The sequence below is a fragment of the Anthonomus grandis genome, chromosome 15 (genome assembly GCF_022605725.1).
Source record: "Anthonomus grandis grandis chromosome 15, icAntGran1.3, whole genome shotgun sequence".
Lineage (NCBI taxonomy): Eukaryota > Metazoa > Arthropoda > Insecta > Coleoptera > Curculionidae > Anthonomus > Anthonomus grandis.
The window spans coordinates 15,532,730-15,558,902 of NC_065560.1; the positions used below are offsets into that span (position 1 = coordinate 15,532,730).

Consider the following 26,173-nt stretch of genomic DNA (forward strand, 5'->3'; position numbering starts at 1 on the left):
CGTCAAAACTGGTAGCCCGTAAACGTCCAAGGACCGGTGAAGGAACGCAAAAATCTGTTTCTCATACATATAAGGTAGGTAAAACTGCAAAATTTAAATAGATTTTACGATATTAAGATTTATCAAACATTTTTTCTATTTTTATGTATATACAGTAAATTTAGAACCTTTTTGGATACATGTTTCCATACTCTCCATAATATTGCTCACACTACAAATACTAGAGAACTAACTCGTTCATTTTTTTTTGCAGATACGAGTGGGCTCCGAAGAATATCAAGTGTGCAGAAAAGCTTTTATGGCCATTCATGGCATCACCAAACATCGAGTGGACCGATTAGCTTCTCGTTTAACGAGAAACATAACACCGTCAGCTGATAAGAGAGGAAAGCACGAAAATCGTCCTAATAAAATACCCTGTCAAATAAAAACGCAAATAGATAATCACATAAAAAGTTTCCCGAGAAGAAGTTCTCACTACAGCCGAGAAAAAAATGATGGGAAGTACTACTTACCTTCAGATTTGAATATTTCAAAGATGCATATGATGTATCTAAAAAAATATGAGCCAGCTGTTTATCAATGTCTTGCCAGCGGCGAACAATGTCAACCAGAGGTCACATATGACTTTTACTACCGCCACTTTACATCGAACTATAATATCAGCTTTGGTGTGCCTCGGTCCGACACATGCCAAACCTGCGATCGCTTAGTTAACCAAATAGCTGGGGAGGCTAATAATAAAAACAAAGTAGCTTTGCAAACTGAGAAGACCGTCCATTTAAGTAAGGCAGAAGTATTTTACACAAATATTAAACAAAAAAGCGCACTTGCCAAGGAGAATCCTAATGTGGAGACGTTATGCTTTGACTACCAACAAAATTTGCCACTTCCTCATATACCAGCCGGAGATGTATTCTATAAAAGGCAACTATGGGAGTACAACTTTTGCATTTTTTCAGCAATAACAGGCATTTCCACGATTCCATGTTCTATATGTATCATGAAGCTACTGGAAAGCAAGGTTCCAATGCATTTATCAGCTTTTTACAACATTATATCCAAACTTACCTTCCTCTGGAAGTTACAGAGCTAAATATATTCTCTGATAATGCTTTTGCGCAGAATAAAAACCAAACTCTCGTAAAATATTTATACACTTTAACTTACATAGAGTCAAATAATATTACCCAGGTGGTCCATCAATATCCAGAGCCAGGAAATTATTTTCCTGCCCTGTGACCGTTCCTTTGGGTTAATTGAAAAAAATAAAAGAAAGAGGGAAATAATATACACTGCAGAAGAATGGAGAAACCTAGTTAAAGAAACATCTAAAAACTTCAAGGTGATAAACGTCAATCAAAAAATGATATATAATCACACAGAACATTTTAAAGCCCTATTAAAAGGATTTAAGGGCACTAACAAGGAAAAGTTTGCAATTTTCACATACAGAGTTTTAAAATACATTAGAAATAATAGCTTTATTCAATGCTCAGCCTCTGCTGGACTTATTATTTTTTTAACTTTTACTCTGATCAAGACCAATCCACGAAGTCAGGTATTAATGCCAACCGAAAATTGTTATAAAAATTTTCTATTAATAAACAATAAAAAAGTAAAGGATTGCAAGAGTTTGGTCCAAAAATATGTCCCAGCCGCTTATCAAGATTTTTATAAGACTCTTTTCGGAGATTTGGCTACAGACCAACCTGAAGAGGATCCACCCGAAACCGCTGAGGAGAATGAAGGATATGAAAGTGATTCCTCACTAATTTAAGAATGAAACACTGTTAATTTTTAAAAACAATAAACATTTTTTCAAAATATTATTCGTTTTTTAATATTTTGGTGCAAGAAACAGGCAAGTCCAAATTTTCAAAATATTTTTAAAACATGTAGACAGCAAAAATTATTTTTCATAATAAACTAACACGCATTATGCCTAGTTTATATAAATTCAAGATATTTATTATCTTTTATAGAAAAATGTTTTATCCAAATCCTTTGGGAATTTTGTTAGAGCCTTTTTCATTTCTTTTTTTTACAGCATTTGACTTTTTAATTAGTTTTCACAACAAAACCTTAGTTTGTAGAGGTCTGAGACCACCATATGTCGATTTAGGTATTCATTGTTAATATCTGGACAAAAAATTAATAAAATTCCTTAGGAATTTCAGGAGATACGGGCATTATATTGATTAAATTTTATTTTATTTTTTATTTATTTATTACTATCAACGTTTACATTAACGTGCTAAGATAATACACAATAGGTATACATAATATATAATATTACTATTAATTATCTAGAAATAGAAAACTAAACTAAGATAATATTATGTGCACATTTCTTAAATTTGTTAAAATTACTGCAATAGAAATCAAGACTATCTGCATACCTGTTAACAGTTGCAGAAATCCTATTTATTGGATTATTTAACAGATATGATGTTCGACAAAAAGGAATTTGCAGAAGGTCATGACCTCTAGTTCCATAAAGTGGGAAATGGATTGAAAAGAGCCAAACACTCAGGACATCTGGTTAGGCCACTCAGTACCTTGTAAGCAAAACAGACATAAAATTCTCTTCTTAGTGACAATGCAGTAATAGACAAATAAGTCATATATTGCTCCGTACTAGGAACTACCCCAGATTTGAATAGTATATCTTACAAACTTTATAAATCTGGACTGGATGTTTTCAATTCGAGATATGTTGTTTTGGTAACAAGAGGACCTTTATGGAATATTATATTTGCGAATTCAAGATTCGATCGAACTAAAGATATATACAATGTTTTCAGTGCCGGAATATTGGTAAAAAATTCTTGCATGATCTCCTCAAAAAGCCTAAGGGTTTATTTGCCTTACAGATCATAATATCAAAATGGTAAGAAAAACTAAGCTTTGGATCTAAATAAACACTCAGATCCTTCGCCAATTCAACACTCTTTAATGCAACATTGTTGATCGAATAATTAACAGCATGAACATTTTTTTGTCTACTAGATCTCATAAAACAACATTTATTTACATTAAGTAGCATGCCATTTTGCTGGCACCAGGACTAAATTGTATTTATATAATTTTGCAAAGTAATAATATTAGTTGGAGTGGAAATTTGCCTGTAGATTTTTAGGTCGTAGGCAAAAAGCAGGAAATCGGATTCCAAGAGAGATCCAAGATCATTAATAAAAAGACTGAAAAGCAGTGGTACAAGATGGGAACCTTAAGAAACTCCAGAAGATGCCTAAAATGGTGAAGAATGGCAGCTTCCTATTTTTACTTGCTGCTCACGGTTGGTTAAATATTATTTAATCCATTGTAATAAAGAGCCACAAATGCCAAGTTTAGCCAGTTTATCGAGTAAGACGGTATGATTGACTTTATCAAATGCCTTACTGAAGTCTGTATAAATGGCATGATATGAACAGCATGTATAAACAGCTAATGGGGCGATAATTTTAAACGTCATTCTTGTTCCAGGTTTACGGATTGGACGAACATTTGATAATTTCCAATTATTGGGAAACTCGCCAAGTAATAAAGATTGATTAAAACTATAATAAAGAGGTAGATAGAGTGAATAGCAACATTCTTTATGCACTATATTGTATAAGATCAGATCCATCTCCTTTGTTGAGGTCTAGTCTGGAAAGAGAGGAACAACAACATCACTAGGGCTTAATTAATACATCAGTAACTAAGTTAAATCTTTCAGAATCATCATTTTTTAAAATATTTTCAGTATCCACTGCAGTTTTTAACATACTAGTGTTGCAAAGCATAGTTTAAAGCTGCTAGATTCTATACAGAAGAGAGCTATTCGTCTTATCGACAAACCAGAACTGACAAATAGTCTGGATAGTCTGGAGCACAGGAGAAAGGTGGCTGATCTCTGTTTATTCTACCGTTATTATCACGGTAAGTGCTCCTCTGAGCTGGCAGGCCTGATCCCACCCAGGGCTGTTCCGGCAAGAAGGACGCGTCTAGCAGTTGCGGCTCATCAACATCGAGTCCACCTGCCTACCCCAAGGACATCGCTGTATCGGTACTCATTCATCTGGAGAACATCTTCTTTGTGGAACGGGCTTCCACCTCACATATTTCCCGACGCATACAACCTGCAGCGATTCAAGATAAATGCCCACAAATATCTTCGCGCAAGCACCACTCCAAGAGTGACATAGGACTTTCCTCTTGTGCTTGTGTTTACCGTTTACCATAAAAAAAAAAAAAAAAAAACAGATGAGAAGTGTGATGCAAACAATTCAGCAATAGAAAGGGCAGAGTTAGATTTAGAGTCACCAAGAAACATTTTTCTTGGAAGACTAGTATTAGACATTATTGGACTGAGAATTAACATAAGCAGAAAGAGAATTTTTGTATAATAAGTAATTGTTGACAAGATTGATATCCGCATGTTTAAAATCATAATACAGAATTACAGGTTTGGATGCACCTGTAATGCAAAGTTTAGGTTGATGACAAGGCAACTTCAGTTCAAGTGGTGGGTGATAAGGATCATGTTTAACAAGACCACTGCATTTAACTGTAAAAGATATATCAAGATTTGAGAAGCAAAGATCCAGAATAGACCCATGATCATTGACCACCCCATTCAACTGGGTCAAACCTTCAAAGGCTACCGTATCGCATAGCAGGCTCTCTCTTTCATGCAATACAATACTAGGATGGAGATCGTGCTGATCATCACTATAATAAACCCACAAGATATTAGTCAGATTATTGTCGCCAATTACTACCACTTTATTATAAAGGTCACAAGCTTTGGTAACGGTATCGCAGTGCAGTTTGTAAGTAGACAAATCCATTAAAAGAGGAATGTATACACAGCCTATACAACATTCCTGAGAATCAGCCAATGTAACAGATATCCAAACTTCTTCAATAGAGGGATTGAAAATGCTTAGACTATGTGATTTTATATGACTTTTGACTGCGATGAGTACACCGCCGACGCGATTCTTGTAGCTATTGTTTCTATTTCGGTCTGTTCTGTACACTGCAGAGCAGGGGTCAAGAAATTCAAATCACAAATGTCAGAGAATGCCAGAGTCCAACCAGGTTTCAGTTAAAGCTAAAATACTAATCTTCTGATTAAGCAGCACACAGGAATTCCATCAGCTTAGTTTTCAGGCCCCTAACATTTTGGTAGAAAACGGCTTGGTAGAAACATTTTGGTAGAAGCCAATTAGCCGCCAATTTCAAATGACGCCGACATCTTCGTTTTTATCTAATGTTAAGCATTTAACATGGGTTATCAACAATTCCTTCTCCATATATTCTATGATTTGCTGTTCGGTTGTATCCGGATTACACCGTCCAAGATACAACCATTGCATCCTTTCGCCAGTTGATAATGTGCTACTGGTATCGGTCGCGCTACCAATAATCACTGAATGATTTCTTGGCAGTGCAGAACGGGGCTTTTCTGCAACTGTTGATGTGGTGTGAATGACTTCAGAGGTACTGGACTTGTGCTGCAGCAGTTTCTCAAGCTTGCTCAGTCGATCCGAAATATCATGTTGTTCATACGATTTACCATCTTGGATTGCCTTAACTTTATTAAGTTCCTCATGAACAACTTGTAGTTGCTTCGTTAAGTCAGCCTTTGAGGCTTCAAGTGATTTGATCTTGTTTACCAGATCGCGATCCAGAGAACCTTCGCGACTGTCGCCAGCAGACTTTGAATTCTCAGGAACCGATGTTTTGAACTCATTTAATGAGGACTAGTATTAACTAGTGATAGACTCTGAGATTTCTTCCATTTTCTGGCACAAATTCGCAATAGGTTTTTAAATCTCCAATTCAACTAACTTGACACTAACAGATGTGCTAAAAGTCTCAATTTTCTGGGATATTTTCCTGGACAGTTTTTCTCCCAACTGCTCCAAAGATGCTCCAATCTCTTAAATGAATACAAACTATATTTTGAAAAGGATTAATATCATAATAATACAAAGATGCTATCTAGGTGGAGCAGAGCTCCTAATATTTATTTACCCATATAAATTTAAGAAGAACTTACCTTTTGCCATTTCTTTATAGATCTTTCCCCATAACCGGCTGAATTTAATTGCACTGTTAGTTCTTGCCACAGATTTTTTGTGGTGTCTACCTGAAGAACCACATATAAAGCTATTGGCTAGGTTTTTGTGACTTTCCATAAATTCAATTATTATTTCCTAATGGGTAGTGGTGGTTTTAAACGGCATTTTTTTATTTTAAAGAAATCCTATATTTAAATAAAAAAACACGAAGGCGAAAAAAAATAACAAAACAAATGAAAATTCTTAGAGCGTTTATTATTACAAAAGACAGTTGACGTTTGCATCTGTCAAATATTAGGTAAATTCACAAATATACACCAAGAAACCTATATCAAACCGAATAAAACGAGTTGAGCCGACGATTGAAATTTAAAATCACCCTTCTTGTCGGGGGATCGGAATTGGTCCTACTCGGAATTTGTCCTACGTTTCCGAATCCGGCCGAACGGTTAAAAACAGTGTTGTCAGAACTCTAAAATATTCTTAGCAATGTGACCGAAATTCAGTATTCAGTTCAAGGAGGGGGATACTGTGTGAAATTGAATGTGATACCAAGCATACAACAACTACAACGAATAAGGCCGCGTAACCTAGAACTTATTGTTGTGTGTGTGTGTGTGTGTTGCAAAGATGGAAGGATTTGGTAATCAAAGATTTTTTGATCAAGAATTTATTAATGAAGCCAGAAGGTATGAAACTTTTAATAAAATTTAAATTTAAAATTAAATCAGTTTTATACTTATACAAATTATTATAAAAAAGACAATATAATTATGAGGAAAATCGAAGTTTTATGACCAATATGCTCTTTTTTTTTTAAATATACGAAACCTAATCCAACCTTGGGCCAACCTAACTCGCCCTAACTTTGTCTAATCAAATGATAACGACTGGACATCAATTTAGGCATTATTAAAATTAATTGGCTACACAACGTCCTGGTGACTTGGGTTGGCCCAAGGTTGGGTTAGGTTTTGACTATTTTTAGAAAATAGAGAATATTGGTCATAAAACTTCGATTTACCTCATATTTTGCCTTATATATTTTACTTGGATCGTTACGTTATTGCCCGGCCATTATCGTTAATGTGCGAATTTTTATCATTGACCGTAACATATACACTATACAGAATACCCCATATTTCCATATAACTTAATAATACAGTTGCCGCCCGCGTGCGCCATCTAGCTATTAACAGTTGCGACACAGACAATCCATCGCATCGGTCGCTATTTAGCTGCCGAAATTCGTAAATACGGAGTTGTCAAATATAAATACCTCCTATCCTTGCTTCTATATCGAAATACAAACCCAGGATTTTCGAGGAAAAGCCGAACCGTTCCGATCGACCGTAGAACAAAATCTGAGTAGGACTAATTCCGCCTTCTCTTCTTGTCAAGACTGAGTCGCGATCGAATTCGAAGTCGTAATCGTATGGAGAGCGAGTTGTGATTTTAGAATCAGTGCCTTGATTTTAAGCATTTACAATATTTTGGATTATTTACATAAAATTTCTTACATAAACCATGGATTGAAATGCTATGTTAAAGATACAAATAAATATTGTTTGCCTTCAAATATTTTTGCTGGTATGAAAATACTGCAATTGACACGAGAGTCTGTTAAGGCTCCGCCTCACAGGTAGTACAGTCGTGCTGTCATTAGAAATGGTCGAATGGATGCAAAAATTAGATAGAGGATGAAATGTTGACTTTTTGATATGTTTTTTGGGGGTGTCAAAACTTTTTTGCGTAGTCGATATATGTATATATCAATGTACGCGTCTTTTTGAGAGCTATAACTTTGCTATTTGAACAAAATTCGTGGGATTTTTTTCAAGAAAGTTATTAATTTAAAACCAATTTTTCAAAACTTCACCCCCTTTTTACACCCTCTAAATGAACTCGGATGAATTCGGCTCGGTGGAAGAAAAGGTAGCTCTGATTTTTCTGAACAATTTATCTCCTGGAGTCAAAGTTGTAAGTGCAAAGGGGTCGCGCCAATTCAAGACCATCCCAATCATCCCCTAAAAAAAACCCTCTCGGAATTTTTGTTAGAATTTTTGGTTTTTGCACTCTCAACCCATACAACTTACTGTCAAAATTTCATCCTCTATCTAATTTATTTGTTTATTTATTGTTAAATTAACGGAAATCCCCATTTTACAAAATAAATGTACAAAATAGATTATTACATAATAGATAACTTAACCTAGTGAGTTGATACAATGTAAATAAATACATACAGATCGTGTTTTCGTTCGTTACTTATAGGAAACCGCATAGAGGTGAAATTTTGCAACGTCGGGCGTGTACGAGTGCCTGCGACAGAGCTCCGCCCCGGCCGGCCCGAGGACGGGATTAGTAAACATCTAACTTTCGTGGAAGCTGCGTCGTTTGGCGACAAAATGTCCCAAAATATTACGCGAAAATCCAGGCATTTTTAAAATATTTATTCTAATGCGGGTTTTACAGACATGACTCTGATAAAAATATAATAAAAAATCAGAAATAAAACTCTAACAAACAAACTTAACAACATATCATTTTTTAAATAAAAGGCTCAAATAAACCGCTTTCTTTCGCTAAACAAAAACTTAACCTATCGTAAAAGCTATTTCGCACCTCTAAAAGAGTTTCAGGTTAAATGGAATTGGCACCTTCTTTTTATTTCTCAACTCCTCTAACTTTGTTGGCCTACTAAATTTATGCTTGTAAATGGTCTGCTTAAGGTAACCCTACAGATAAAAGTCATTTGGAGACAAATCTGGAGATCTAGGAGGCCATTTAATATCGCCAGTCCCACTAATAAGGCGGTTAGGAAAAGTATTTGTTAAAAATTCTTTTACCCCATCTTGCTGAAAATAAACCGATCCCAGGTCTATTTCAGGTAGGATTTGAATGGCAGGAAGAACTTGGTTTTGCAGCAACTCAAGGTACTTTTGGGCATTTAAAGTGCCATCAATAAAAAATGGTCCTATAGTCGCCCAAAATACCTGTTCAAACATTCATTTTCTGAGGATACTGGCAAAGTATATAGATTTCAACAAGTAGAATCACTTCTTTGATCGCCTCAAAATGCCGCCTTTTTTTATAAGCGGTCGTAAATGACTTGTAAACTACGCCGGCACCCCTCGCATGACAGGATACAAGTCCGTCCACAAAGTTCACATTAGAAATGCGTTTACGGGGGGCAATAAGGAAAGTATTAGGTTTAATAATATTATTGGGTAAAATCAAGGTTTTTTTATTTTAAAATATTTCGATGACTTTTGACGCTTATTCATTGTGACACATTAAATAAACAACAACTAGGTAATAGGTAATATATTTATGTATGCATCCAGTCGCCATTTTTTCTTTGCTTTTATTTCTTTTTATAATACTAATAAAATGCTTAAATTTGAGTCAAAACCTTAGGAATGTTGTTAAGAAAACTAGAATCCCCTAAAAACCCTTTAATCTTAATAAAGGTGTACCTAATATAAAGGGTGTAAACCTAAATGTATACCTTAATTGCCGACTAGTTAAGCTGAATTTATACAGACAAATAGAATAAAATAAGGCCTTATTGGACATTTATGCATTTAAATAGCAAAGTAAAATAAAATAAGAAATAAGGAATTACCAATCACATGCGAGGTATATTTCAAGAAATTGACCAATTACATACCAGGTAAATTTTATCTCTTTGTCTTTCAATGGGTTTTCTGACCAAAACGCCGTGCGTACTTTCGTTTTCAAATAAAAATAAAAATGCATTTTGGTCAACTTCTTATTTTATTTTGCTGTATAAATGCCTTATGGGGGTTTGTGTAAATTGAACTCTTATTTTAGTCTTATTTTATTTCTTATTTTATTCAATCCAGCATTATTATTCTCAATAATAAAAACGTAGGGTTGTACCGATTATCTTTATTTTTTTGATTGACCTGGTTACTTAAGAGGAATCATTTGGTTCAGACACATAATTTAGACACCCTTTATTTAATCCTTTACTTGTTTGGGGATTTTCCCAAAATCCACTTTACCTACTATGTAGGTATGTAGAAACCTGGACGTTTATTTCTAGAAAGACTTTGGTCGTTTGAATGTTTTTTGCAAGATTCAACACAGCAGTATTGTCCGTGAGAAGCCATTACCAAACAACTACTATTAATATAAATTATATTAAAGTAAAAGTCCGTAAAACTAGCACTAAATGACAGAATATTAAATTCACAAAAACAAAAAATATTGGCACACTCGGTAAACTGAACCGAGTCAACCCTATAACCACATTTCGTCGAACCGGTATAAATTCCCCGCATGCGGGGGATCAATAAACTCCGATAGGCGAGAGGGGCGGCGTCGGCAGGTGCGGATGGTTAGTTGAAAAGGGTCGAGTGACTTGATTGTGTTAGACTGTGATACTGGGTACGAAACTGAAAACTTCTGTGCTGGTTTTCCTGAGACCAATAACGAACAATGGAAGGATCGTGTTTGCCATGTAATGGAAAAGAAGATTCATCAAAAAACAAAATAATTTTTAAAAAATCTTCGTTTTCATTTGCCTTTTCCATCATGGTTTCACAAAATTCCATTCTTCGCCATTGGTCTTCAGGAAATATTTACTGAGTTTTTGAATACTTAAACATTTGTACCCATATTTTTTCCAGATACGAGCAACAATTTTATTGCTCATTCCCAGTTCCTCTCCAACACTTCTAGTGGACCGTGTCGGATCAAGTTCTAGGGTACTGCAAACCATTTCTTTCCGCCGTTCTATATCCTGGACCACTTTGACAGGTGGTTCTTGACGTTTTGTGTGGCATTTTTTACAATCTTGAAGACAAAAAGATGTCTCAAAATTTGTAACCACATTTAACCGTTTTTGCACAAGGAATCGGTCTGTTCTCAAATGTCACTGAAAACAAATCTCTACATTGTACTGCCGAATTGCCTCCATAAAACCATTTAATTAGTTGAACTCTTTTGGAAGGGGTATAAACAGCCATAGTGAAAAAAAACACGAAAATAACGCTCAAAAATTATAAATGCAACGTGCAGTAACACAGCAAAGTGGGGTCTGCTGACTCCCGGTTCAAAAAATAGAAACGAAAAATTCCGCCGCCTGCAAGCCGCAACCAAGCGGTGTTGCCATTATTTTTGGTAATACGTAGCTCACGATAGCACGATCTGTATAAAGGCGGCAAGCGATGTTACTTGACTTAGCATTTTTGGGCGCTAGATTTAAATAGCGCGCGCGCGAGATTCAAATTACTTTTCGAATATTTTTTTTTTGGTTATATCTGGGATAGAATTCAGTATTTTTCGAATGTACGAGAGTATTATTTTTGCTGTCGGCGAGCCACCAGTATTCGACCGGTATATAGTATTGCATGCGGTCTGTGCATCCATGGAATAAATCGATGGTCCGCTACTTACTTTATGGAGAAGGATCGCTGCTTATGAAGCGGGATGGGTATAAATTCGCACGATTTTTAATCAAAAATCTCATTTTTCATTTATTAAAAAAATGGATAATTTTTTTTGGAAAAGTGTTCAACTAAAATGTTCTCGTAACCTGTAGAATATTGGAAAGTCCATATTTTTTTCGTCTAACAAATATAAAGGATTTTTTTCTAAAATTTTAAATTCTATTAAAAAATATTGTTCTAATTATATTCTATTAGAAAACGCGTTTTGCGGGTGTTCGGAGGCCTCTTAACGAGTTATTTTAAGAGAAATGGGACATTCGACTTAAAAACTGTGTCTGCTAAGCATTGTATCCCCAGCATTTTAATTTATTTCTTTCTATCTATCGACCTCCCGACTCACTTATGCTCCCACGAGTATCGTTTTCGGCCTGTACATGTTTTTACGCATTTTTTTTCTTTCTTCATGTGCCCTGTGTGCGGAGACATCTTCGCACAATTTTAATTTTTACAAAATGGTACGCTACTGATTTTGTTAAAAGTAACAATTATTTATTAAAAAAAATTCTGTTAAGACGTACTTTTTGCTCGTAAAAAATTAAAATATTCACTGATTTCTGAAAAACAATTAAATAAAACTAATTAGGCGTTTAACAATAATAACGAAATGAAAGAAAATTAAAATCCCAAAAATTGCTCGAAATATAGTCTCGCTACAGTTTCGACATCTTTTCACTAACGCATTTATTACAACAAAGACTTGCGGTGACATGCGGATTTTGCTTCATGTCATTCAAGTGTGCTGAATTCTTAAAATTAATCTTTCCTTATATATGTTAGGATCAAACACCGATTTCGGCCAATGGTCGAAAAATACGGCCAAAACGCGTTCTGGCCACTAACCTATTACCAAAGTCCGAAAAATCACGTTCCGGCCGTTAAATGTAGACCAGAACGCGTTCTGGTCCTTTTGAAATTACCAGAATGCGTTCTGGATCTTTTCAAATTACCAGAACGCGTTTTGGATCTTTTAAAATTTCCAGAATGCGTATTGACTTTTCGCAGTTAGCCTGAAAGCAATCTGACTTTTGTCACATTGCCAAAACGCGTCGAACACATAAAAAAATCGTTCAAAGGCCAGTGTAATATGGAAAAATATTTTTATTGTTTATGTAAGTATAACATTCAAATGTTAAAAGTAACAAAATCAACTCTAAAAGAAACAGAGAAAATCAAAATACGTAAAACTTTTGGAACCTTAAGGGCTTACTTATTTTTACATGAACTGTTGCGGTGACATTTACTGTACACACTACTTTCTTGGCCCTACAGGCACATTTTCTGTCGATGCAATATCGTTTGCAATTGCACTGTATAAAGCCTTGTTTCGATCCAGATGCTAAGCCAGAAGCAGTTCGAAGAGATACAGACGTTGACGGGACTGTTGAAATATCAATAAAGTCGGAGTCGGCTAAGGTAAACTCATTACGGTTATACAGCGATTGCAAAGTTCCATCTTTCGTTCCTGAAAATTGATAAAACATTATATTAAATAGCTTATTTTATTTATTTATTACCTACCAAGCTGATAAAGTCTAGAGTCATTTATACTGAGTACAACAGCTAACACGTTTCTCGGGGCAAGTCTACCTCTGTCCACATCAGGTACTCGTATAAAAACGGTTTTTCCTACATCAATAGGTGGTAACTTTGAATTCGAGAGAGCGATCATTTTCGCGGCCTGCTTTTCCAGTCCACCTTTAGCCTCGACCCGTACATTACTAATATTTTCATTTCGTAAACATCGATTACATATAATGCTTTGTTCACCCCCTCCATTTCCTTCCTTGGCTTTTCCGCAGATGATATGAATAGATAAGCAACAAACTGAACATCTAAGGGAATCTGACATTTCTTTTTCGCATATTGTACAGACATTTTTCTCTTGTTGTTGTTGTTGTTGTTTATCTTCAGTATCCCTTCTGTTTATCGAATTATCGTCGTCAACTAGACGCAAATGTCCATCTTCTCGTTCGTCTGAATTTTCTTGATTGCACAACTTTTGTAGTTCCTCTTCTGTTTTAATGTTCGATAGCAGTTCCTTAGGAAGTGACGAATCTTTAAGACCGATCTTTTGAAGCGTGCCCAACATAGCTTCATAAGGACTTTTAGTTATTTCTGTATGCAGAGAACGATTTTTATTGCTTTGCACAAACCGCAGTCCTCCAGACCATTTCGTTGTGTTTTGGTCAGCCAACCATGTAACCAACATGTCCCTTACATCTTGATTCGATCTCTCTACGGACCCTTGGCTTTGCGAATGACGAGGTTTTCCATGGACCAACTTTAATTCGGGCCACATTTCAGCAAGATTTTCTACGATGCGGTTTGCAAATTCTCTACCATTGTCGCTTTGTAAAATCATAGGGGCGCCGAACAAACAGAAAATATCTAATAAATGATAGGCCACTTCTTCAGCTGTCTTTGTTTTTAGTGCTCTTAGCACGGTGAATTTTGTTAAATGATCCTGATAATTGAGAATGAAACGAAAATCTTGGTCTGGTTCACTTTGCATGTCAATTAAGTCTACTTGACAGCACGAATTCATTTCATTTGTTAAAATTGGTTTAACCACTAAACCTTTTCGTTGCACTTTCTTTTTTAATTGACACTCTTTGCAAAGTAATAAATAAACCTCAATTATTTGCCGTGTTATATTACAATATTTCCTCTTTAATTCTAGAGTCCATCACTACAATAAATAAAAGAATATAATTAGATTTTATGTCGGTTGGAAAAACTCCAAAAAACAAACCTCGTAATCTCTTATGCCCTGCTCCTACATGAGCAGAATGAATGATATCAAATAATTCATCAGTCGTGCAGAAATAACGCAGCTCAGCAGTCTCATCCGCCCTCTTCTCTATCAGCTTTTCAGTTTCACCAATTTTTAAAATATCGTACCTTTTCAATCGTCGCCTTTGTTTTGAAGAAATTGGGTCACCGTTACTTTTACAAGCCTTTGCTTCCTTTACCTCTGAAAGTATTTCATAGTATCTTTCTCTTGTAAAAATATTGCTACGATCATTGCTATCACAAATTAATTGTTGCAAATCATCACTGAAACGTAACTTAAGGTCTTCCATGGCACTAGCACACATTTTCGCTCTAGCGAAATTTTTACACGCGCTAGAATTAAACACTAAACTAAAATGACGCTCCAAGCGTTGCCACAGAACGAAATATGAAACCTAACATCGATTACGAATGACAAGTTGAGACACTTACAAAATCGCTTTCTGGGCTGTTTGTTTATATGCTCGACGCGTTCTGGCAATTTCAAAATATCCAAAACGCATTCTGGTCTATAATAAAAGGCCGGAACGCGATTTTTCGGACTTTGGTAATAGGTTAGTGGCCAGAACGCGTTTTGGCCGTATTTTTCGACCATTGGCCGAAATCGGTGTTTGATCCTAACATATATACGGGATTAGCGTAGATTTTATTTTTAATAATGCCCTAAACGTTAAATTCTTATGCCTTAAATTAATAGTTAACTCTTCTAGATAATCTTGCAGATTACTATAGGTGTTATATATGTCTGACGTCATGCTGTAGTGTTCGTAAAATTTTAGACTTTAATATGTAAAAGTGTCCTTGTGAGAGCCTAGGTTTGGATTTTTAGCAAAAGTGCGAAGTATACAATCGTTTTGATTATACGTAGGCCAAAGCTACTAAAATGCCCGTATGTTCTACTAAACATGCGAGCATCTGGACTCTTCTAAATGGATAGCGTCGACGTTCCATTACAAAAACCGTAGCAAAAATTAATTTTTCCGTATGTAAGGATAATAACGTTACAAAAACACAGTTACCTCTTCTACAACAAAAACAATACTTTTATTACAAGTTTCGTAAACCGGCTAAATATCGATACTCTGCTTTCGAACATTCAAACCAAAACTAAAACTAATTCCTGTACCGTATTTGCATTCCTCAGCAAAAAAAACCGTATCCGTTCGAGTCGTTTTTTTCGTATCAACACATTAATATTTATTATCTGCCGTAAACGTTTTCTTTGAATGGTATAAGAATAAAATAAACACATCGAACGGATTCGTAAAATTAATATAACACTAAGCCTACTATTCTTTAATATTTCTTACATTCGGCCATCCTGTTAGATTATTCGTCCTCGAATACTCAAAAGAAAATATACAAATTTAGTATCATTATGGCAACAACAAAAATACTAACAACTATTAATACAAATAGTATTCTAAAACACCATTAATTATCTACCATGATATAAAAGTTTATATAGAAAATCTTAAGTTAGTTTCTATATTATTACAGCAATAAATTACTTGATTTTCCACATATGTATTTAATTTCAATACTAAGTCGGATGACAAACAAATAAATCATTACTTAAGATATTTCTGCTTAAACTAATACCAACAATAAGTCAAGTTAACTTCAGATAAACTGGTGCCAACGGCTCATTAGATATTGCCAACTGCACCAAAGCCAACACCAACTAAATTTCAACCAATGCCAGCTGCATTTCAACTAATGTAAATTGCATTTCAACCAATGCCAACTGCATTTTAACTAATGCCAACTGCAATTGAACTAATGCCAACTGCATTATAACCATTGCCAACTGCAATTTAACTAATGCCAACTGCATTTTAACCATTGCCAACTGCAATTTAATTAATGCCAACTTAATTTTAACCATTGCCAACTGCAATTTAACTAATGCCAACTGCATTATAACCATTGCCAACTGCAATTTAATTAATGCCAACTTAATTTTAATCCAATTTATTATATATATCTAAATTTATCCACAGCTACTACCGTCTTAAGCCTTTTAGAGCCATCTCTCAAATCTTCGACTTGATAACGGTCGTTAAATAGTACTTTGTCAACACGAAAGGGACCCTTGAACTTTGCTAGTAACTTTCTACTACTGTTCGTTGCTGGGTGATCGGTTCTAAGAACCATAACCACGTCGCCTACTCTGTACTCTTTGCTTTGGACCTCTTCTTATCAAACCTCTCTTTCTGAGCCAACTGCTCCTTTGCGATGCGTTCATCTATTTTGGTTCTTAATACACGTAAATCAGTACGACTCAAACCTTCCTTCACAAAATTCAGAATTTTCGACTCCGCCACTATTTTGCCCTTATAACCTGCGAGAGCTTCTATTGGGGAAACTTTTGTTGTTTTGTTTGATGTACAATTTATTATACTCTGGATTGGTTTTACGTACTTATCCCACGATTCTTCTGAATCTCCACCAGCTGTGGTTGCCAGACAGTTTAAAACTGTTCTATTCACTCTTTCGCACTGCCCATTGGCCCTTGGCGTGGCGACTGCATTTAGGACGTGCTTAACTCCATAATTCTTACAAAATGTTCTGAAGGTCTTAGACGTAAACGCTGATCCTCTATCAGATATTAGTCTAGAAGGCGCGCCAAATAAATAAACAAAATCCATCAATGTTTTCGTAACATAACGAACTTTAGTATTTTTGACCGTTTCCAAATATACAAATTTTGTAAAATCATCTACTATAACCAAAATATATTGCTTCTTTTTACTACTACATACAAAAGGACCCAGGTGGTCTATGTGAAGCATATGAAACGGAACAGGTGACTTTTCAATAGGATGAAGCATACCCTGTTTTTTTCCTGAAGGATGTATGTAATATAAACAATTCAAGCATGCTTTAATGTATTTTGAAACAAATTTTCGCATGCTTGGAAACCAATAGGTATCTGCTATTCGCTCTAAAGTTTTTTCAAGCCCTAAGTGCCCTGCATCATCATGACACAATCTGCAAATCTGCCACCTAGCGGTTTTCGGAGCCACCCAGGCCGTTTTGCCGCACCCAAGCTTCTTATAAACTTTGCCATTTTTAAGAACATATTCTTTAAAGGTTTTCTACACTGATTTAGAAAATGGTTTTCGCCACAATTATAGCAAGCTACATTCTTCTTACTTTGATTTCTCTTATCACTAGCATACGGAAGAACAGAATATTGTTGTTTAGTTTGTTCGTCTTTAGGCGGAATAAACACTTTAGGACCTTTATCTACAGCCCTAAAACTCGTAGGATTACTACTAATATTACTTAAATAGTTAGCCAGTTCTCCGACCGTCTGAAAATTGGCTAGGGCTGCCAACGCTACGTTTTTATCGACTAAACCTTCAATGACACTATCTATTAAAAATTCATCGGGTATAGGTAAACGAAGTTTATTGAGTTTTGACACTTTTTCGAAGCAATAATCCCCCAAATTTTGACTTGAAAATGGTCTGCAAAGCGCAGCTTCAACTAATAATTTCCCGAATTTTATTGTTCCTGGAAAATTACTTTGTAAGAGTTGCTTAATATCGCTCCAGTCTAAATTAGCCACCTGCGCTGTATCATACCACTTACGCGCATTACCACGTAAGCGATTGGTAGCTAACTTTAAAGTTAACAAATCTTCCCAACCGTGCTGGGTAGCGAGATCGTCCACTTTTTGAACCCATTTACACACAGTCAAATTTTCCAGACTAGGGTCGAACACTGGTATAATTGTTTCATTGACAACCGAGCCAAAAGTTGTCATTTGTTTATTATAACTATGACTTACTTGATCAGTCAGCTTGCTTAGCTTTTGTTCTAACCTCCGGATTTTCCGGTCCTTGCGGTCCTCATTTGATGAAGAAGAACTGGAGGATGGTGATCACCGGCGTTTTCCCTTCTTAGACCTTTTGCCCATTTTAACAACTTTCACTCAAACTTTTAACAACTCACGTCAAGGAACATTAACATTAAGGGGTATTGCGCACTTTCATTCTCTGTAAACAATGAGCTGTATCACATCACACATGCACTAGCTAACTTTTACGGTATGTAGCTTATCTCCGAAGAAATATCGCGAGTATTATCCCACCGCTGCTATGTAAGGATAATAACGTTACAAAAACACAGTTACCTCTTCTACAACAAAAACAATACTTTTATTACAAGTTTCGTAAACCGGCTAAATATCGATACTCTGCTTTCGAACAGTCAAACCAAAACTAAAACTAATTCCTGTACCGTATTTGCATTCCTCAGCAAAAAACCTTATCCGTTCGAGTCGTTCTTTTCGTATCAACACATTAATATTTATTATATTTCGTATTGCCGTTCTCAAATTACAATAATTACACTTGTAGTACCAATTTTTTCTGAGCTCTGCAGCACGAATTTTAAAGCAAATTCCCTCCGCCCCTGGCTCTCCGGTTCCCTGCCGATGCCGCTCGATCACTCGCATTACTCATTACAATTTTTTCGTGTGCTCTGCGACGACGGTTTTCTTCGTTTACGTGTAAAAGTGGTGAAAATGGCGGAAAATCGCAAATCCAAGAAGAGAAAGTTGCAGGATTTACTGCAAGAATTGTTGGAGGAATCAAGTAAGTAGATAGTCTCTTAATATTTTTTTAGAATTTGTCACAACATACGTATTAGAAATAACGAACTGCTGCAAATATACAACACAATTATTTGCATGAAAACAATTTGCCCACTGGTATTTTTGTTTTCGTAATATTCCCACTGGAATATATAAAATTTTTTGTGCAGTTTGATCCCCCTTTATTATTTTGTTTGCCTGAAAACAATTTACCCACTGGTATTTTTGTTTTCCTAATATTCCCCACTGGAATAAATACAAAACTTTGTGCATTTTCATCCTTTTTTTGTTAGTTTGCATGAAAACAATTTTCCCACAGGAATGTTTTGCTTTCTTATTATTAACCCACTGAATTATACTCAAATTTTTTGTGAAGTTTCAATGAACATAATATCATAAAAATATCGAGTTGCATAGCGAAGCCGGCCACGTCGCGCTATCGCTTATTCGTAAACATTTCGCCTTATCTTGGTTATACATTTTTTAATCAGAGAAGGCGTCAATAAATTCTTACAAATTTATTTATCCATAGGCGACTCGGATGTTTCGATTGGGTCTCAAAGTGACGATGAAGACGCCGAAATGACCTGTCCCCTTGCCACTCTTTCAAAAGCGGGTCAGGTGCAGCCACCTAACGGTTTATGGGCTTTACTGGAAAAGAAAACTCCGGAAAATTTAGGACCAGAGGTACATTCCGATATTTCGGAATTACTCTCAGTTTTTCTTTCAAAGGGTCTGGATGCAGAAGGACGTAAGATTACTCTAGAACAATATCCAATTTTAAAAGGATGTGAGGCTCTGAAACCACCAGAGATAAATCCGGAAATCAAATCTTGTATTACATCTGCAATATTAAGACAGGATATGTTCTTATCAAAGCTTCAGAGCTAATTAGCAGCAGCTATAAGTGCACTAGCTGTTCCATTAAATATTACTTATGAAAAGCTTAAAAAATCAGACACGCCATTTTCTTCCCACGAGGAGTTGGAGAAGTTAGGAGATCCAATGAAACTTGTGGCCGATGCTTTTCATTCTTTATCAAAACATAGACGTTACTTAATGGTTCCATGTTTGGACGACGCCGTCAAAGATGTTTTGGAAACTTGCTCTATAGATTCTTTCCTTTTTGGACAGAATTTCACTGAAAAACTAAAGTGCTCTTCTGAAGCAAAGAAACTTGGCGCGTCTATAAAAAAGAAGCCTAAGATTATTCGTACAGGAACTACAGTTCCCACTTCATCTCGTCGCCCTTTATCATCGAAACAGGCTGCTGGATCTTCAAGAAGAAATTCACAGTTTTTTCAGTACCGCCAACGTTCGGTGAAACCTCGTTACAGAAAGGAGGAGGAGGGGAGGCACAACCCACGGAAACGGCAATACCAACATTAGAGGGGGAATCATCAGTTGTCGAGGCCAGTCGTGTATTTGAATCGAGGGAAACATCAACTATAACAATGGAGGAGGACCTGACCGCCGTTGCACAGCCATCATTATCACAGGTGACTGCCGGTCGTTTATCTCAGTACATTGATCAATGGTCGCTGCTTACTCGTGAAAAGGCTATACTGCAATGTCTTAAAGGCTATAAACTGCCTTTTATAAAAAAGCCAGTTCAATTACACATACCAAACCCAGATTTAAACCCAGGTAACGCAAAATAGTTGGAGAACAGTTTATCTAAATTAATAGCTATAGGTGCAATCTCTGCTACAAGTCCGCAAGTTAATCAGTTTATTTCCTCATATTTTCTTGTGCCAAAACCAGATGGTAGTTCTAGATTTATCTTAAATTTAAAAAAATTAAATACCTTCTTGAGGCCTTCCCATTTTAAAATGGAGAATTATAGGACAGTATTGCACTTAATATTTAAAGATTGTTTTTTTACCACAATAGACCTTAAAGACGCATATTTTTTAATCTCAATTTATTGGAAACATAGAAAATATCTGTCTTTTATAAACAATAACATATATTATAGATTTAACTGTCTTCCCTTTGGACTCAGTACTGCTCCATACATATTCACAAAAATGTTTAAACCAGTCTTACGATATCTTCGAAGTCACGGTATCGTATGCGTGATCTTTCTTGATGACATAATTATTATTAGTAAGTCAGAGCAGGCAGCAATCACTGATTCCCAGTTTACAAAAAATATTTTAGTTTCTTTAGGATTTATTATAAATATGAAAAAGAGTTGTTTTACTCCAACGCAAAAATGCAAATATTTGGGGTTTTTATATGATTCTCGAGAATTATTATTATCCTTACCGCAACAAAAAGTAACTCTTTTGTTAGAACTTATTTCTCAAACATTAAATAAAACTATAATTTCTATACAAACATTGGCAGAACTCATAGGAAAATTGATAGCCGCGTGCCCAGCGTGTCCCTATGGCTGGGTCTATTTAAAGATTTTGGAACGGGAAAAATGTATAGCCTTACAACGTAATAACCAAAATTATAAACGGAAATTGGTAGTCTCAGATTATATGAAAACTGATTTAAAATGGTGGATACAATGTCTTTCGCTTAATAAGGGAATGCCAATTTTACCAAGTAAAAATTACGATTTAGAAATTTTTTCCGACGCATCTCCAACTGGTTGGGGCGCATTTTGCAAGGATCAATCAATAAATGGTTTTTGGAATTCTTTTGAAGCCTCACACCACATTAACTATTTAGAATTGGTTGCCGCGTTAAATGCGGTAAAATCATTTGCCCAACATCCCGCTAATTGTTACATACTTCTTCGTGTTGACAATACAACGGCTGTATCCTGCATTAACCGCATGGGGAGTGTAAGATTCAAAAAATTGAACAATATTGCCAGAGAGTTGTGGACATGGTGTGAAGACCGAAATATTTACATTTTTGCTTCCTATATAAATACTAAAGAAAATGTTTTTGCGGATAGGGCATCTCGGTTACAAAATATTGACACAGAATATTCTTTAAATTCTAAGGTTTTCTCCATTATCTGTTTTAAGTTCGGAACACCAAGCATAGATCTATTTGCAACAAAATTAAATACGAAATGCAACCGCTATATTTCATGGAAACCTGATCCGAATTCCTTAACAGTGGATGCTTTTACCTTTCCATGGCAAAAAGATTTTTTTTATGCTTTTCCACCTTTTTGCTTAATTACTAAATGTTTAAGAAAAATAATTGATGAGAAAGCTCAAGGTATTTTAGTAGTTCCTCGATGGAATTCTCAACCGTGGTATGCTCTATATCAAAGATTACTGTTAAATAAATCTTTAGTTTTTCAACCAAGTGAAACCTTATTAATTTCCCCTTTCAGGCAGAAACATCCTTTGTGGCGTCATCTTACCCTGGAGGCCGGGATTTTGTCAGGCAGGCTTTCCTCCGTAGAGGAATTCCGCTATTAGGTATCTCACCTATCATATCTTCTCTGGCGCCAAGTACATTTACTCAATACAATATTTATTATCGTAAGTGGTGGAGTTTTTGTATGTCACAATCAAAATCTCCATATAAGTATTCGTTAGACACGTTGTTTTTATTTTTAACGGAACAATATAATACAGGAGCATCATACTCTACCTTAAATTCACAATATTCCGCTTTATCTTTTGTTTTTTCATCGATAGATAAAGAAAAAATCTTTTTCAAACGGTTTTTAAAAGGAATATATAGACAGAAACCTCCTCAACCTAAATATCAAATAACGTGGGACCCTTCTTTAGCTCTAGACTATTTAGCAAAAATATACCCTCTACCGGAGGTACCTATGCCAAAATTGACCTGTAAACTAGTAACTTTACTTGCTTTAGTAACGGGACATAGAATACAGACATTGTCTAAAATTAGAATTAAAAATATTGCTCATTTTAGCAATAGGCTAGAAATTAAAATTCCAGATTTAATAAAGACATCAAGTCGTAATAATTGTCAACCTTTGCTGGTTGTTCCATACATTTCTGAAAATCCTTCACTATGTTTAGCCTCAGTAATTGATGAATATATACAAAGAACCCAGACTCACAGGTCTAACGAAGACGATTGGTTAATTTTAACTTATGCTAAGCCTGTTCATCCAGCAACCACACAAAGAATTAGTAAATGGATTAAGAATACATTATCTGACAGCGGAGTGGATATAAATTATTTTTCCAGTCACAGCACAAGACACGCCGCGACTTCGGCAGCCTATAGGGCTGGAGTTTCGATAGAAGTGATTAGGAAGGCCGCTGGATGGACCCAAAAAAGTAACACATTTAACACTTTTTATAATCGCCCTTTGAGTTCTGATTCTACACTATTTGCTAGAAGTATACTTAATAAAAGTATAAACGTGTAGAAAGATTTAAAAAATAGTTTTTTTTGTATTAATATGATATTATTATAAAATTTGTTTATTATATATACTATATATATGTTCTTCTTTAATAAAATACGTTATTCTAGATCTTTATTTTTCTATTTTTTGGTTATGTGATGTTATCCAAAACCTCTTACATTCTGACATCACGTGGATCTAGATCTTATTTCTCTTTAAACATCTACAAGTGTAATTATTGTAATTTGAGAACGGCAATACGAAATATAATTTAAAGATCAATTGACTTACCTTAAGGAAAATTGATCGGAATTATATGAGTATTGCCGTTCGAAGAATTACAATCCCTCCCTTTACCCTTCCCTACCAGATCTAGATCTTGCTCTTAAAAAAAATTGTAATGAGTAATGCGAGTGATCGAGCGGCATCGGCAGGGAACCGGAGAGCCAGGGGCGGAGGGAATTTGCTTTAAAATTCGTGCTGCAGAGCTCAGAAAAAATTGGTACTACAAGTGTAATTATTGTAATTCTTCGAACGGCAATACTCATATAATTCCGATCAATTTTCCTTAAGGTAAGTCAATTGATCTTTAAATTATCTGCCGTAAACGTTTTCTTTGAATGGTATAAGAATAAAATAAACAAACCGAACGGATTCGTAAAATTAATATAACACTAAGCCTACTGTTCTTTAATATTTCTTACACGTATTCCTTCTAAAAAAATGTATTGTTCATATTAATACTTCCACAACACTAGTAACAATGTTAACAATAAGGCGAAATTATAAAAATCGATTAAATCAAATATAATAATTAATGAATTAAATAAAATAAAAGAGTACAATTAACTACTTTACTGAAATTCAACACTTCCAGTAGTAGTATTTTTTTAAGACCAACTTCTATAGATTCAAATTTATTTAATTTCCAGTTGCTTAAAACATTTTAATTTTTTAATTGGCAAACGATTTGTCAAATAAAATAAAGAGAAGAGTCTTTTATTAGACAGAGATTCCAAAAGAATTTTTTAATTTTAGAAAAAAATCAATAGCGTGCCATTTTTTAAAATTAAAATTGCCTCCTCCCCAAATGATGTGTCCATATGCACGACACTGATTAAAGTAAAATAATATTTTTTACATAAAAAGATGTATCTATAACTTTCTGCTAGACCCTCTCCATGCACGTTGTTTTCATAATGATGAACTTCTATTTGATGAACCTCCTTTTCGTGCTTCGATTCGGTTTCGTGCACGTCATTCAATTCAAAAAGCGAAGCGGATACTTTGGACCTTGAACCTAAAAAAGCTACGCCAATCGCAGTTCCGGCTTGCGAATACCCTGCAGAGGAATGCGCCCAGACTCGTCCTCCATTCCAGAAACACATTCTCCCATCGATTTGTTACAAGAGCACAAACAAGAAGAAGTTACTTCTTCAGTAAAAGACGACGCTTCCTCAATCGAACCCTTAACGTCAGCCAAAACAGCCTTAACTCCAGAATCCTTCGGTGAGCAACAAATCAAGCTTGAAGATGACCGGCATGAAACCAAAACGAAGCACGAAAAGTTCATCAAGTGGAACTTCATTATTATGAAAACAAAAGATGTATCTAGATAACCTATCCAAACGTGCCAAGTTTTATTCAAATAATTAAACTAGTTAATTATAATAATCAAATTAAATGTTATTTAGACCAGAAAAAAACAAGGTTACTTTAAAAAAATGTACTATTTTTGTCATTACTCATTATTTTACATGGTATTTCCGACATAGAAATGTTTTTTTCCATTTTTAGTCCAATGAACTTATAAATGCGTTTAAGGAACTGGGGATGAATGAAGGCGATTATAATGGTGCTAGTCAATATGTCGTTAGTAGATGTCAAATGTTCTTAGATGGCACCACTCGTTCCAGCTCAGCCCATGCATACATTAGACCCGCTTTAAATAGAAATAATTTAAAACTGTCTCTAAACTCCCTTGTTACAAAAATCCTAATATCCGAAGATAAGCGGGCCACAGGAGTGGAATTTTGGAAAAATGGAGAAAAAAATTGTGCTACTGCTAGAAAAGAGGTAATAGTATCTGCAGGTGCTATTAACTCTCCTCAACTATTAATGTTATCTGGAATTGGTCCCCAAGATGAATTAAAAAAGCATGGAATTAAAATGCTGGTAAATTCAAATGCTGTAGGAAAAAATCTAAGAGATCACATGTGGTATTACGGTATAGTATTTAGGTAAGCAAAATGATAAAAATAATAATAATAATAATAATAATAATAATAATAATAATAATAATAATAATAATAATAATAATAATAATAATAGGGAATTTCCACGAATTAGCACTCTCTAAGACTTTAAAAGCCGATGAAGTAGAAACTTCATCTGCTTTTAGTGCAGAACAGCTCAAAGTGATTATCAAAAAACTAATGATTTTCCTAGTTTTCCGACTTACACTTGAAAATTATATTAATGACCCGTAGTCAAATACACGTCAATAGATGCTGAATTGCTAAGATTGCATTTTGTTTCTCGCAATTCGGTTTTGAAATTGATTAGAAATTATTAATTGTAGAAATTATAACATTTAAAAAAAAATTATTTGTTCTAAGCTAGTTTCTACCCAAGTTTTCTACCCAGTTGTTCAATATGTTGTGGAAATGTTAGTTTATTATCTATTTGATTGCCTAAGAATAAGATCTCATGTCGTGCTTAACACTTGGTTTTCTAAGTATACTGATCCCAAGTCACATTTAAATGAGATAATGTTGGTTTTTGAGATATTAAAACAAAGTTTATTTGAGTCGCATCAAATTTTAATTAGAGGAAGGTCATTTTTAACAATTTGTACCAGAATGTGGTTATCCATATCACTCCACACTGCTACTATCCGTAGCATTATCCA

General features: G+C 35.0%; 2 protein-coding genes across 2 annotated transcripts in view; both read left to right on the forward strand.

Annotated features, from left to right (window-relative positions):
* LOC126745360 (glucose dehydrogenase [FAD, quinone]-like) overlaps positions 1 to 26,173 on the forward strand; it is a 48,319-nt gene that overhangs the window by 16,747 nt on the left and 5,399 nt on the right. The window contains exon 4 of the mRNA XM_050453184.1: positions 25,060 to 25,502. Within this exon, the coding sequence (XP_050309141.1) occupies positions 25,060 to 25,502 (443 nt within the window). The remainder of the gene's footprint in view (positions 1 to 25,059; positions 25,503 to 26,173) is intronic.
* LOC126745361 (uncharacterized) lies at positions 18,840 to 23,389 on the forward strand. Its single transcript, XM_050453185.1, has 3 exons — positions 18,840 to 18,957; positions 19,489 to 20,455; positions 22,264 to 23,389. Exons 2-3 carry the CDS (start codon positions 20,411 to 20,413, stop codon positions 23,281 to 23,283), a joined length of 1,065 nt encoding a protein of 354 aa, XP_050309142.1. The 5' UTR covers positions 18,840 to 18,957; positions 19,489 to 20,410; the 3' UTR covers positions 23,284 to 23,389.

Bases quoted from the DNA above. Each gene is read 5' to 3' on its own strand.
- LOC126745361 (XM_050453185.1), top strand. From the start codon at position 20,411: ATGGAGGAGGACCTGACCGCCGTTGCACAGCCATCATTATCACAG. The intron at 20,456-22,263 runs GTGACTGCCGGT...TTCCCCTTTCAG, and splicing joins CACAGCCATCATTATCACAG to GCAGAAACATCCTTTGTGGC.